We start from the raw sequence: 12,836 nt of genomic DNA on the forward strand, positions 1-12,836 counted from the left end.
CCATTGATTCTGGAACGCGTGTCCCTCTTCTTTGGCAACATTTTAACATGCAGAGTTTGAAATCAAAGGAGGTGGAGAATCATCATGTGATTTAGAGAAAGGAAATGGTTAAATGCAAATGGTTTTTATTTTGCTATATATAACGACATAATATGGTACAACCTGAACAGTTATGATTCACTTACAGGTAAACATATGTGTAGCCACATACACAAAGTATATGGTGCAATAATTCCAATCTAATTCATTGTTGGATCCGTACCCAAAAATCAGCTCCCGCATGCGCAATGCTACCACAATTCAATCTAATCGACCTGGTATAAGTAACACGTACAATGTCTAATTATGTGTATTTCAATGTTTCCAGTGAATATAATGTTGGTTGTGTGATATCAAAAAAACCGTGGTTACAGTAAATGCACCTTGAAATGTATTTCATGTATATAAGAACTAAATAACTAACAACCATATCACGATGTTTAGACAACTACTATTTCCCCTTTTTATTGTATCAGTGACTTAGACCATATGTTTAGCTAGCTTTTATTTACAATGTTCAGGGTTTTAAGCTCTCGCCTGATTTATAAGAAACCATACGTGGTGACTTGATCCTCTTAATGACTACAAATATCGACACGTTTGCAGAGCATGGAAGAGTGGTTGGTTATTATGGATCAGTACAAACGTGTAAACAGGGGGTGCTACACCCAATTGCATGCAAGTTATTTCTTTACAGTGCTATACACAAACCCTATTGTAGTACAAATGATAAAAACCTGCTTGGCTAGGCTTCAAGGTTAACTCGAAGTTAATTTTTATCCTTTTTCATGTATGTTTTGCCAGTCTTCTAGCAATTTTGGGTTTACTTAACCCATGATGTGAGAATCAGTTACAGGTTCACCGAAACAACAAATATGAGACTGAACAACCTGTTACAACCTATTACAATATGTCTTCCCCCCGAACGCATACACAAATAGGTTCTAAACTATACAAAACGATATTTACAGTTCACAGAGATACAACGTCGGCAGTCCGTTGAACACACTAGATAGACGTCTGCTTCAAAAGATACACACGGTAAGTGTCTTTAAATACGTTTTATTCTTTGATTACCTTCAAGATATATAACTATAACTTTTTCCTAAGGGAAATATTCATATATTCTTCATATAACGATGTTCAACCAAATAATTATTCTTGAAAATCCAGACACAAAAACTCGTCAAGACTGGGGTACACGTACTCGTCAATCAAAAGATACTCCTCGTATTTAATTACTGAAGTATTTTTAACCATCACTATTTACAGAACCATCACCTACAATTTATAGAACCATCACTTACAAACAATTTATAGAACCATCACTTACAACTTATAGAACCATGACTTACAATTTATAGAACCATCACTTACAATTTATAGAATCATCACTTACAATTTATAGAACCATGACTTACAATTTATAGAATCATCACTTACAATTTATAGAACCATGACTTACAATTTATAGAACCATCACTTACAATTTATAGAACCATGACTTACAATTTATAGAACCATCACTTACAACTTATAGAATCATCACTTACAATTTATAGAACCATGACTTACAATTTATAGAACCATCACTTACAATCTATAGAAGCATCACTTACAATTTATAGAACTCAGACCTTAGTCTGGTATTTAGGAATAACACTTAAACGATACGATGACATAATTTATTAATAAGTATAAAATATCAAATCGCAATTGTGTTCAAATGTGCTAACAATGCAATAACAAGATTCCAGTGCCAATGAGGGCATATGTACATGTACATCAACATAAATCTTATACTAGTATAGTTCATTGTGGTTTTATGTAAACATTTTCACTCGAGTCAAATAGTTAGCTTTGCCACTTTAATGGTATCAGTGTATAGGATAAACTTCATAATATTTTTGTTCAAATTAATTAAATTTTCATTTTAATAGTCAATTGCACTCAATGCCTTTTGTTCTCATCACACAGCTAGAATGGTGTCAATGGAAGTCGTCTTCATTTTACTGTGCATTGTAACCTCTGCTGTGGGAGTAAGTACTAGTATTGTACATATAAATATTATTCTGATATTAGATTAGTAAACCAAACTCGCTAGCGCTGTACAATTATATATACAGTAAAAGGCAGTCTGTAGCTGTGAGTTGAAAGTCACACGCGTTTACAAACATATGATTAAAACCTGGTTATTAAAGCAGCCATATGGATGAGGATTGGGCACTTATTTTGGATTTTTAATTTATAAAACAATTTTATCATAGCTTTCTACATAGAAAGCTAATGTGAAACAACACTGACCAAGTCTGTGTTTGTAACTAAATAAACAAAATTGCAAAAGATTAATAAATGTATGAAATCTTTGTTATTTATTTTATGTACAATAAGAAACTTTTTTTTACATATTTTCTCAGCTTTTACACTGTATTGAGTTACACACACCGAATTGGTCTATCATGTTATGTAAATGAAAAATCCATAATAGATACCCAATCCTCATCCATATGGCCACTTTAACACACATAGTGAGTAGACAGCTCTCATCGTCGCAAACCACGGCCTGTTTTACGGCAACGTTCTTAACGAACCTCGCACCATATTTCGAAATGTAGTGGTAGAAATAAATACTCTGGTTTGCGAGAATGGCTGTTCTGTGAAGTTGAAATTTAGTTTGAATGAAAAGAAATTCAGGATTATCTTTCTATTACCAAGTAAGCATCAATAGGCTCACAAAGGAAATATCACAACACTACATTTCCATAGCAACGAAAATATGCATAAATGAATTATAATTAAACAAATTTAAGCCTATTTATATGAAGTATGAAAATAAACAATCACCGGTTTTCGAAACATCTTTGCTTTTTATGAAATTGTGTCGGGCGTACAAGAGACCTTCTACAGGGATAGGTTGTAAAACCAGACAGCTGCTGTTAGAAGTACACGGCATGCATTTGTTGGAATATGTAAACAGACAAACAAACAAACAAACATGGTGAGAAATGCACTTGAGTACTGAGAAACTTACAACCCTATCATTGCGTGCAACAAAAATAATGTACACGTGCGCTAATTCTTTTCAAATTTATATGTGTCGTAATAAAGAGTTGTTGACAGTTTATTTGATAAATATCACACAGTGTGTATAATGGAAAACTAATATTGATATTGTATCCCTTAATATTTCTTCATGACGTACAGCAATGCAACTACGTATGCTTCAGTAAGCAATTATCTTATTTATATCCTAAATATTAATATCAATTTTGAATTATCACCGCTGATTGCTATCCTTACCCTATTGTGTTTATTATATGTTTAATATTAATTCCCCTGCATATCAGACATTAAATTCCATTCTTCAGATAATTACTTGGGGCTCAAAATCATCATGTAACAGTTCATGGTTTCAATTACTGGAGTACTGATGGTGGAAGTCATTAATTACCAGGGGTGTCATCTACTGTCAACAGCAATCATTAACACAATTTGGGTTTCTTTGTTTATGAGAGCTAACTCTATATCTCACTGCCAACTCTGTAACTGACTATATACATGCACGTAAGATTAGATTCACTCAACGTTGTGATTAAATGCATGCATCCGTCTTGGAATTCTTAAGTTGTAATGCATCGCCTATGCATGTATATTCAGACCATATGTAAGAGCAATAATGCATGGGCATAAACAAAAAAACCCGATAAATTCACACTTGTATATATGGAGCTGTGTAATTAGCAATCATGACATAACCTTATATGAACCACATATTTGTATATGGGACTTCATAATTGGTAAGCATGTCGTGAGACAATATAATCAATACAATACACTTGTATATGGGGCTTAGAATCATTAACATAACTACAAGTAAAATAAAATGATGGAAATATATATTGTTGACTTCCCTAACTAATGAATTTATAATATCACATTTGTAAACATATCCAACCTAATCGCTACAGATACGCAAACACCTTTCCTGGTATATAATTCATTAATTGTGTATTTATTCCTTGTACAAAATTAATGAAGTTCATTTAAATCTTAAATCCTTAGTGGTAATTGGATAATAGGGAAGTTGTATACTTACAGTGGTTATTTTGTCTATTTGTTTAATTTTAGGGCAAGTTTATGGTAAGTAATCAAATTATATTCTATGTTGATTGAACACATTGCCTAACATTGTCTGGGCAAGGGCTGAAGATATGCTTAGCTTCTAACATTGTTTGATTCTCAGAATGCCACGTGTACAGCAAACCTCTTCTAAGTGAGAATTGACAATTTTATACCTAAGACCACCAACGACACAAAAGCCAGTTTGAACCCGTTAGAACAAATAATTTGGATTTTTATGCTATGGTCGTTCTAGTTTACTATTTGGTTCTGCTGTGCTCGAAATATGAGTCATAAAGTTCAAAATTGCCAGTATTTTTACCGTGTTTTCATAAACATCATGCTTGCGGATGTATATATTATCCCAAATATTTTTCATCAATCATCAGGAAAATACTCGTGACGTATTTGGTTTTGTCACGACTCGTAGTGATAATACCCCTTAGGTCAGTCGTATTTTCCTTAGCAGAACGAAGAAATATATCGGGGAATAACTATAGCTGGCATATTCATAATCATGATATCTAATTTACAGAGCCGTTATTTCCTGAAGATTGGACTTACTATGCACCAAATTCAATGTACTACTACTTTGGTACTGAGCTGAAGACGTGGCATAATGCACGTGCTTATTGTCAACGTATTGGTGGTGATTTGGCGAGAATAGACAGTCAAGATAAGAATCAGTTTATGAAACAGGAACTCACAAGTATTGGCTTTCCTGATCGTTGTATGGAAATACATCTCTGGGTTTGCAATTTCTTTTTCGGACTTCATTACCTTGTAAGTGTGATCATGAACAAATGTATTTATTACGATTTCTAGTACTACATAATAATCAGATAGTAGTGAGTGCCAGTAGGCTATTTTCCGTAGGCTATTTTCTGGGTTGTCTGTAGCAAGGTGATTGTAAACCACTGGCATTTAGCGCTAGCCAAGGGTTGATTAAGTATACTACACCCAAATACGAAGAGTGTCGTTCAGTTTGACCCACTCGAACAACCCAACTTTTCCCAAAGTGCTCACCTTTTCTCCTGCATTAACGCAAACTCCTGCTGATAATCGACTTTCACTTTCACAAATTTATGAAACCCTAAATGAAAAAATCGTTTATTTTAAAAGCCCATTTCGGATTAGGATTAAAGCTCAGGTGTTAACTGACAGAGTTTAATAAGCATGTTAATTCAGAACAAAAGCAAAACCCTATGTAATGGTTGTGGAGCCACTAAATAAAATAATACTAATATGTGGACCTGCGATTGAAACCCTGTCTTGAACGCATGTGTCCAGCAACTGTCAACAAAGTCTTCCCTGTTTTCGAGCTAACATTTCTATCATTGCTTTGTTTATCACCATTAAAACTACTACATATCTTTCACTGTATTCACAATAATCAGATCTGTAAGACTTTCTTTTTTTTACTTCATAGCCTGATGATGGCTGGTACTGGGTTGATGGTACGAGTGCAGACTTATCTGCATTTAATGCTTCGAGAGAACGTGAACTAGATCATGGGAACGTTCCCAAAACTGCTGTAATGGATTTGAGAAGTCTTGACAGGTGGCGTGACAGACCATTTAAATTTACACCAAATGCTTATTTTGTATGTGAACGGGTTGCACCTTAAAACGGTAAAGTGGTTCTCTGTCTTCATTGCAGTTTTAAAAATAGGAATTAGACTGTGATTTATATGAAGAGAAAACTTTTCATAATGCATGCTATAAACAGGAGTAACACACAGAACAGGACTTTGTCGATTTCTAATATATTGCAACTTAGGGAGGTTTTACTGTATTTCTTAAGTTATGACAGTGAACAAAATTATGACAGAACCCCTTGGCACGTGAGTGCCAGTGCACTACTTGGGTTATCGACATGTGCACCTATGCTAGCAGTCTTGTAAAAAGACCTTGGATCTGCGCTTGGAAAGTTGCCGGTGACGGCAGTACCTCTCGTAAACGTCTATTTGAAGCCATGCAACCTAAAGTCAGTAGTGGGGCCGATGGTCTATCAGCTAGCCTAGCGTGCTAGTGGTATGCTCTAGATCTGTTGCTGTCGTTTCATGTAGACAGTAACATCGCAGCAGAAAACACCGCAAATGCAAGCGCAAATCATCCAAGTACTAAAATTCAAACAGTCTAGATCTGAGAATATATTGAGGCAATGGTTGATGATGTGGTGTACTATACTCACTATGTTCAGGAACTCGTTGCCTTGAATGATAACTCGATTTATGTAATGAGTCTATGGGACACAACATCGTCAGAGGGTGAAAGTCATATCAGTGAAACATGATAGGTATTTAAAGTAGCGGAATAGATTCGTTTTTGGTTGCCAAGGATATCAATTAGTCGTCATCCCAATAATATTTCTTTGATATTTTTTCAGGAAACTAACAATCACTACAGTGGAAGTACACACATGGTCAGTGGTAGTGACTACAAGGATTGAATTGGTGTCAATAACAATGTATACCAAATTAAACCAAGTGTATCAACCTATCTCAACGTTGTAGATTTGTTCTGTAATTATTTCATAATGGGGGACACTAAACTAAAATAAAATGTGTTAATTCTATGTAATTTTATTTTGTCATAGTGCATTTTATTGTTCATGTACACAATTACCCACTTTTAACTGACCACTTGACTGAAGGATTCATCACTGATTGATTGATTGATTGATTGATTGATTGATTGATTGATTGATTGATTGATTGATTGATTGATTGATTGATTGATTGATTGATTGATTGATTGATTGATTGCTTGATTGATTGATTGATTGATTGATTGATTGATTGATTGATTGATTGATTGATTGATTGATTGATTGATTCGTTGGTTGGTTGGTTGGTTGGTTGGTTTGTTGGTTGATTAGGTGGTTGGTTGGTTGATTGACCAGCAACCGATAGACAGATAGACAGACAGACCCACCACCCATATACCCACCTACGGGTCAACTGATAGAGTGATTGACGGTGTGATCGCCCAGTTAATTCAGTGATTGAGTCAAGGACAGCAGCTGGAGCGTTAACGCTACCATTTCCAGTTTTGTCATACTACACGGCGAGAAATCTTTAGACCTACGATAGGTTTGACAGGTACCAGGCATGAAGTAGGTCCATTGTACACCGTGATGGCGGTTCACAATTTGCACGTCGAATAGTTCATAAGTTGTGACTTGTCAAAGTTCCACAGGACACCAAAGTCGTGATGACCTAATTGTTGATATTAAACAAAATATATTACATCTATATTGAATAACCTTATCAGGACTTGTCACTTTTCCCTCCCCTACATGACCGTGATAAATATATATGTGTGACACATGCTCGCTTGATAAACAAGTCTTAAATGAAGTGAAATAAACTATGTCACAAGCAAGCAATATTTCAGTGATATTGAGTAATACCTGCCAAAAGCCGTCATTTAGGTGACTTTAAGAAGCAGGTATATTCAGATTTTAGGTTCAGTTCGAAAGGAGATACCCTAATCATAATGGGAGTACTAAAATATCGGTTATAGAACAGATGCAGAGGACTCAACCCTACTACAATTACTACCCATGCCATCTATCACAACATCCGCACTTTGCACTGATTTCCAACCTACAAATTTATGAAGGTGAGCAACATAGTTAAGAGGAATTTTCTAGCTGGTATAGCTACAATTCCACGCCGGCAGATTACAGGACATATACTTGTAACAGTGTGCATAGAACAATCTCTGTTACAGGGGGCGTACACACATAGCAAGGTATATACGGGCATGTATATGTGTGTGGTACTGTGTCAATAGCTAATCTCCAGGGTTCTGATGAAAGATGCACTAGCTGTAATTGGAGGATTATTTTTTTCAACCAGGCATCCCACAATACATTCACTGAACATTGTTTAAACACTAATAATTATGTGCATCCTACATGAAAATTAAAGGCCGAGGATATCTAGAAGTACAGCAACAGGTTGAAATCCTGATTGAATAGGGGCGCTGACTCTAGGATGCGGACCAAAAAAGTCAATTTTACTGGATTCATTGTACCATATATTATGTGTACAGCTGCACAAATGTGTTTACCTACAGGTGATTGTAATACTGTTCAAGGTGTACAATATTAGGAGTAAGTAATTATATCTAACAGAACAGTTTCATAATACTTTCCAGTGGCGCAGGCAGCTTTAATGCATGCATTTACTAATCTTAGAAGTAAGGCAATCTATACAACTGAGTTGGTGCTGGAGTATTTCAATATCATATGATTGATTAAACAGACAATGAATTATGATGTATTGTTTGGGATTGAATCGTTATAACATTGTCCTTACCTGTGACTTGCACCGTGACAATTCCACATGACTTTTGCTGGCCCAATTGTTTGCATAAACAGTACATACCCATTGATATAGTAAATCATTGACATTGTCCAATGTTCAATGTCGATGAATAAATCGATAACTATTTTTCAAACATACAGACGAGTGGCATGAGTAAACATCAACTTCATAATGTCAAACTAGGTAAATTACTGGCAATGGTAGTAGTTATATGTGTCAGGGCAAGTGTTAGATGATTAATACAATAAAAACAGGTGTGTGGATGTCGTGTATTGATATGAAATTTGTATATTTTTCATTGCAATAGAAGGACATTTAGTTTCCCGGCTGTAATTGTCAATGGTTACCAACTATATCCTGTCGTTAAAAAAGTGGCTGTCAGGATATATGGGTGTTGCCATGTTGCATTGAATAGATATTCCATTAACTCAATCACTCAGGAATGTCTCCCCCGATCAGGATAATTATCCCCAAACGGGATAAAAAGAACATATGATGTACTTTCCATAGATATCTCGATCGGGTTATAGAAGTTTTTCGCATTAAATTGTTGAAGAGTACTATTGGTTTACCCCAATCGGAATACACGGATAATATTATTTCAGAAAAGAAACCCTCTTCAAACGTGGGTACTCAAAATTTTAAAGTCAGTAGAGGGTACGAGGGTATATCAGCTAGCCTAGCGTGCTAGTGGTATGCTCTGTTGCTGTCATTTCACGTAGACAGTAACATCGCAGCAGAAAACACCACAAATGCAAGCGCAAATCATCCAAGTACTAAAATTCAAACAGTCTAGATCTAAGAATATATTGAGGCAATGGTTGATGATGTGGTGTACTATACTCACTATGTTCAGGAACTCGTTGCCTTGAATGATAACTCGATTTATGTAATTAGTCTATGGGACACAACATCGTCAGAGGGTGAAAGTCATATCAGTGAAACATGACAGGTATTTAAAGTAGCGGAATAGATTCGTTTTTGGTTGCCAAGGATATCGATTAGTCGTCATCCCAATAATATTTCTTTGATATTTTTTCAGGAAACTAACAATCACTACAGTGGAAGTACACACATGGTCAGTGGTAGTGACTACAAAAGGATTGAATTGGTGTCAATAACAATGTATACCAAATTAAACCAAGTGTATCAACCTATCTCAACGTTGTAGATTTGTTCTGTAATTATTTCATAATGGGGGACACTAAACTAAAATAAAATGTGTTAATTCTATGTAATTTTATTTTGTCATAGTGCATTTTATTGTTCATGTACACAATTACCCACTTTTAACTGACCACTTGACTGAAGGATTCATCACTGATTGATTGATTGATTGATTGATTGATTGATTGATTGATTGATTGATTGATTGATTGATTGATTGATTGATTCGTTGGTTGGTTGGTTGGTTGGTTGGTTGGTTTGTTGGTTGATTAGGTGGTTGGTTGGTTGATTGACCAGCAACCGATAGACAGATAGACAGACAGACCCACCACCCATATACCCACCTACGGGTCAACTGATCGAGTGATTGACGGTGTGATCGCCCAGATAATTCAGTGATTGAGTCAAGGACAGCAGCTGGAGCGTTAACGCTACCATTTCCAGTTTTGTCATACTACACGGCTAGAAATCTTTAGACCTACGATAGGTTTGACAGGTACCTGGCATGAAGTAGGTCCATTGTACACCGTGATGGCGGTTCACAATTTGCACGTCGAATAGTTATACAAAGTTCATAAGTTGTGACTTTTCAAAGTTCCACAGGTCATCAAAGTCGTGATGACCTAATGCTTGATATTAAACAAACAATATTACATCTATATTAAATAACCTTATCAGGACTTGTCACTTTTCCAACCCCTACATGACCTTGATAAATATATATGTGTGTGACACATGCTCGCTTGATAAACAATTCTTAAATGAAGTATGACACATTGAAACAAATATGTCACAAGCAAGCAATATTTCAGTGATATTGAGTTATACCTGCCAAAAGCCGTCATTTAAGTGACTTTAAGAAGCAGGTAGATTCCGATTTCAGGTTCATTTCGACGGAGATACCCTTACCATAATGGGAGTACTAAAATATCGGTTATAGAATAGATGCAGAGGACTCAACCCTACTACAATTACTACCCATGCCATCTATCACAACATCCGCACTTTGCACTGATTTCCAACCTACAAATTTATGAAGGTGAGCAACATAGTTAAGAGGAATGGTCTAGCTGGTATAGCTACAATTCCACGCAGGCAGATTACAGGACATATACTTGTAACAGTGTGCATAGAACAATCTCTGTTACAGGGGGCGTACACACATAGCAATTAGCAAGGTATATACGGGCAATAGTCAATAGTCAGAACCTAAGCTCCAGTGTCCTGATGAAAGATGCACTAGCTGAAATTGGAGCATTATTTTTTTCAGCCAGGCATCCCATAATATATTAACTGAACATTGTTTAAAAACAAATACTTATGTGCATCCTACATGAAAATTAAAGGCCGAGGATATCTAGAAGTACAGCAACAGGTTGAAATCCTGATTGAATAGGGGCGCTTACTCTTGGATGCGGACCAAAAAAAAGTCAATTTTACTGGATTCATTGTACCAGATTATGTGTACAGCTGGACAAATGCGTTTACCTGCAGGCGATTGTAATATTGTTCAAGGTGTACAATATTAGGAGTAAGTAATTATATCCAACAGAACAGTTTCATAATACTTTCCAGTGGCGCAGGCAGCTTTAATGCATGTATTTACTAATCTTAGAATTAAGGCAATCTATACAACTGAGTTGGTGCTGGAGTATTTCAATAGTATATGATTGATTAAACAGACAATGAATTATGATGTATTGTTTGGGATTGAATCGTTATAACATTGTCCTTACCTGTGACTTGCACCGTGACAATTCCACATGACTTTTGCTGGCCCAATTGTTTGCATAAAAAGTACATGCCCATTGATATAGTAAATCATTGACATTGTCCAATGTTCAATGTCGATGAATAAATCAATAACTCTTTTTCAAACATACAGACGAGTGGCATGAGTAAATATCACCTTCATAATGTCAAACTAGGTAAATTAGTGGCAATGGTAGTAGTTATATGTGTCAGGGCAAGTGTTATGATTAATACAATAAAAACAGGTGTGGATGTGGTGTATTGATATGAAATTTGTATATTTTTCATTGCAATAGAAGGACATTGAGTTTCCCGGCTGTAATTGTCAATGGTTACCAACTATATCCTGTCGATAAAAAAGTGGCTGTCAGGAGATATGGGTGTTGCCATGTTGCATTGAATAAATATTCCATTGACTCAATCACTCAGGAATGTCTCCCCCGATAAGTATCCCCAATCGGGATAAAAAAAAAACATATGATGTACTTTCCATAGATATCTCGATCGGGTTATAGAAGCTTTTCGAATTAAATTGTTGAAGAGTACTATTGGTTTACCCCAATCGGAATACACGGATAATATTATTTCAGAAAAAAAAACCCTCTTCAAACGTGTGTACTCAAAATATGCCCCCGACAACACATCCCAAACTCTGGCTTTAATTTATTGTAGATCACAGAGAATAGCAAACATACATACATACATACATACATACATACATACATACATACATACATACACGTTTCAAGATTGACCATGTCGTGTTCTGAGTTCTGAGGTCACCTATCTGGTTGGGTTACACACCATTATCCAGATGGGGGTAATTTTCCCGAACGGGGTGAAAGTTTATGCTTGATCGGATGATATTCCTGACTGTAACTGGACAATTAGACATTTTAGTAATTTCCATATTTTATTTTAACGTTTACATTTTAAATTTCAGAACAAAACCATGACTGAATATAATAAAGGGAGTCAGGAAACCGTCAAAAAGACGATTATACGCAGGGGTGCCTCATCGGGAATGGAAGACGATGGAATTACGTCACAAGTTCAGACAAAAAATGGATCTGGAATTGAGCATCGGACATATTCTTTTGCCGAAGCACTTCAATGTCACGAATTTGACATGTCATCCCAGGGTGTGTCAGAAGTACCAAAGCCAACAATAAAGGGAAAGTATCAGGCATGGAAAATACTGAAACCAATCCGCAGGAAGAAAAGGTGTGAAATATATTCATGCATAAAATGCTCACAGACACACACATACACAAACATACAAATACACCCACCCACACACACAAGCACACACACATACACACACACATACATACATACATACATACATACATACATACATACATACATACATACATACATACATACACACACACACATACATACATACATACATACATACATA

The 12,836-nt window shown here is 35.7% G+C and overlaps 1 protein-coding gene across 1 annotated transcript in view; it reads left to right on the plus strand.

Moving 5' to 3' along the window:
- LOC144448124 (ATP-binding cassette sub-family C member 5-like) overlaps positions 1 to 12,836 on the plus strand; it is a 42,572-nt gene that overhangs the window by 13,035 nt on the left and 16,701 nt on the right. The window contains exons 2-5 of the mRNA XM_078138277.1: positions 4,168 to 4,179; positions 4,694 to 4,941; positions 5,588 to 5,761; positions 12,357 to 12,637. Coding sequence (XP_077994403.1) covers positions 4,168 to 4,179; positions 4,694 to 4,941; positions 5,588 to 5,761; positions 12,357 to 12,637 — 715 coding nt within the window. The remainder of the gene's footprint in view (positions 1 to 4,167; positions 4,180 to 4,693; positions 4,942 to 5,587; positions 5,762 to 12,356; positions 12,638 to 12,836) is intronic.

The sequence above is a fragment of the Glandiceps talaboti genome, chromosome 17, assembly GCF_964340395.1.
Source record: "Glandiceps talaboti chromosome 17, keGlaTala1.1, whole genome shotgun sequence".
Taxonomy (NCBI): Eukaryota; Metazoa; Hemichordata; class Enteropneusta; family Spengelidae; genus Glandiceps; species Glandiceps talaboti.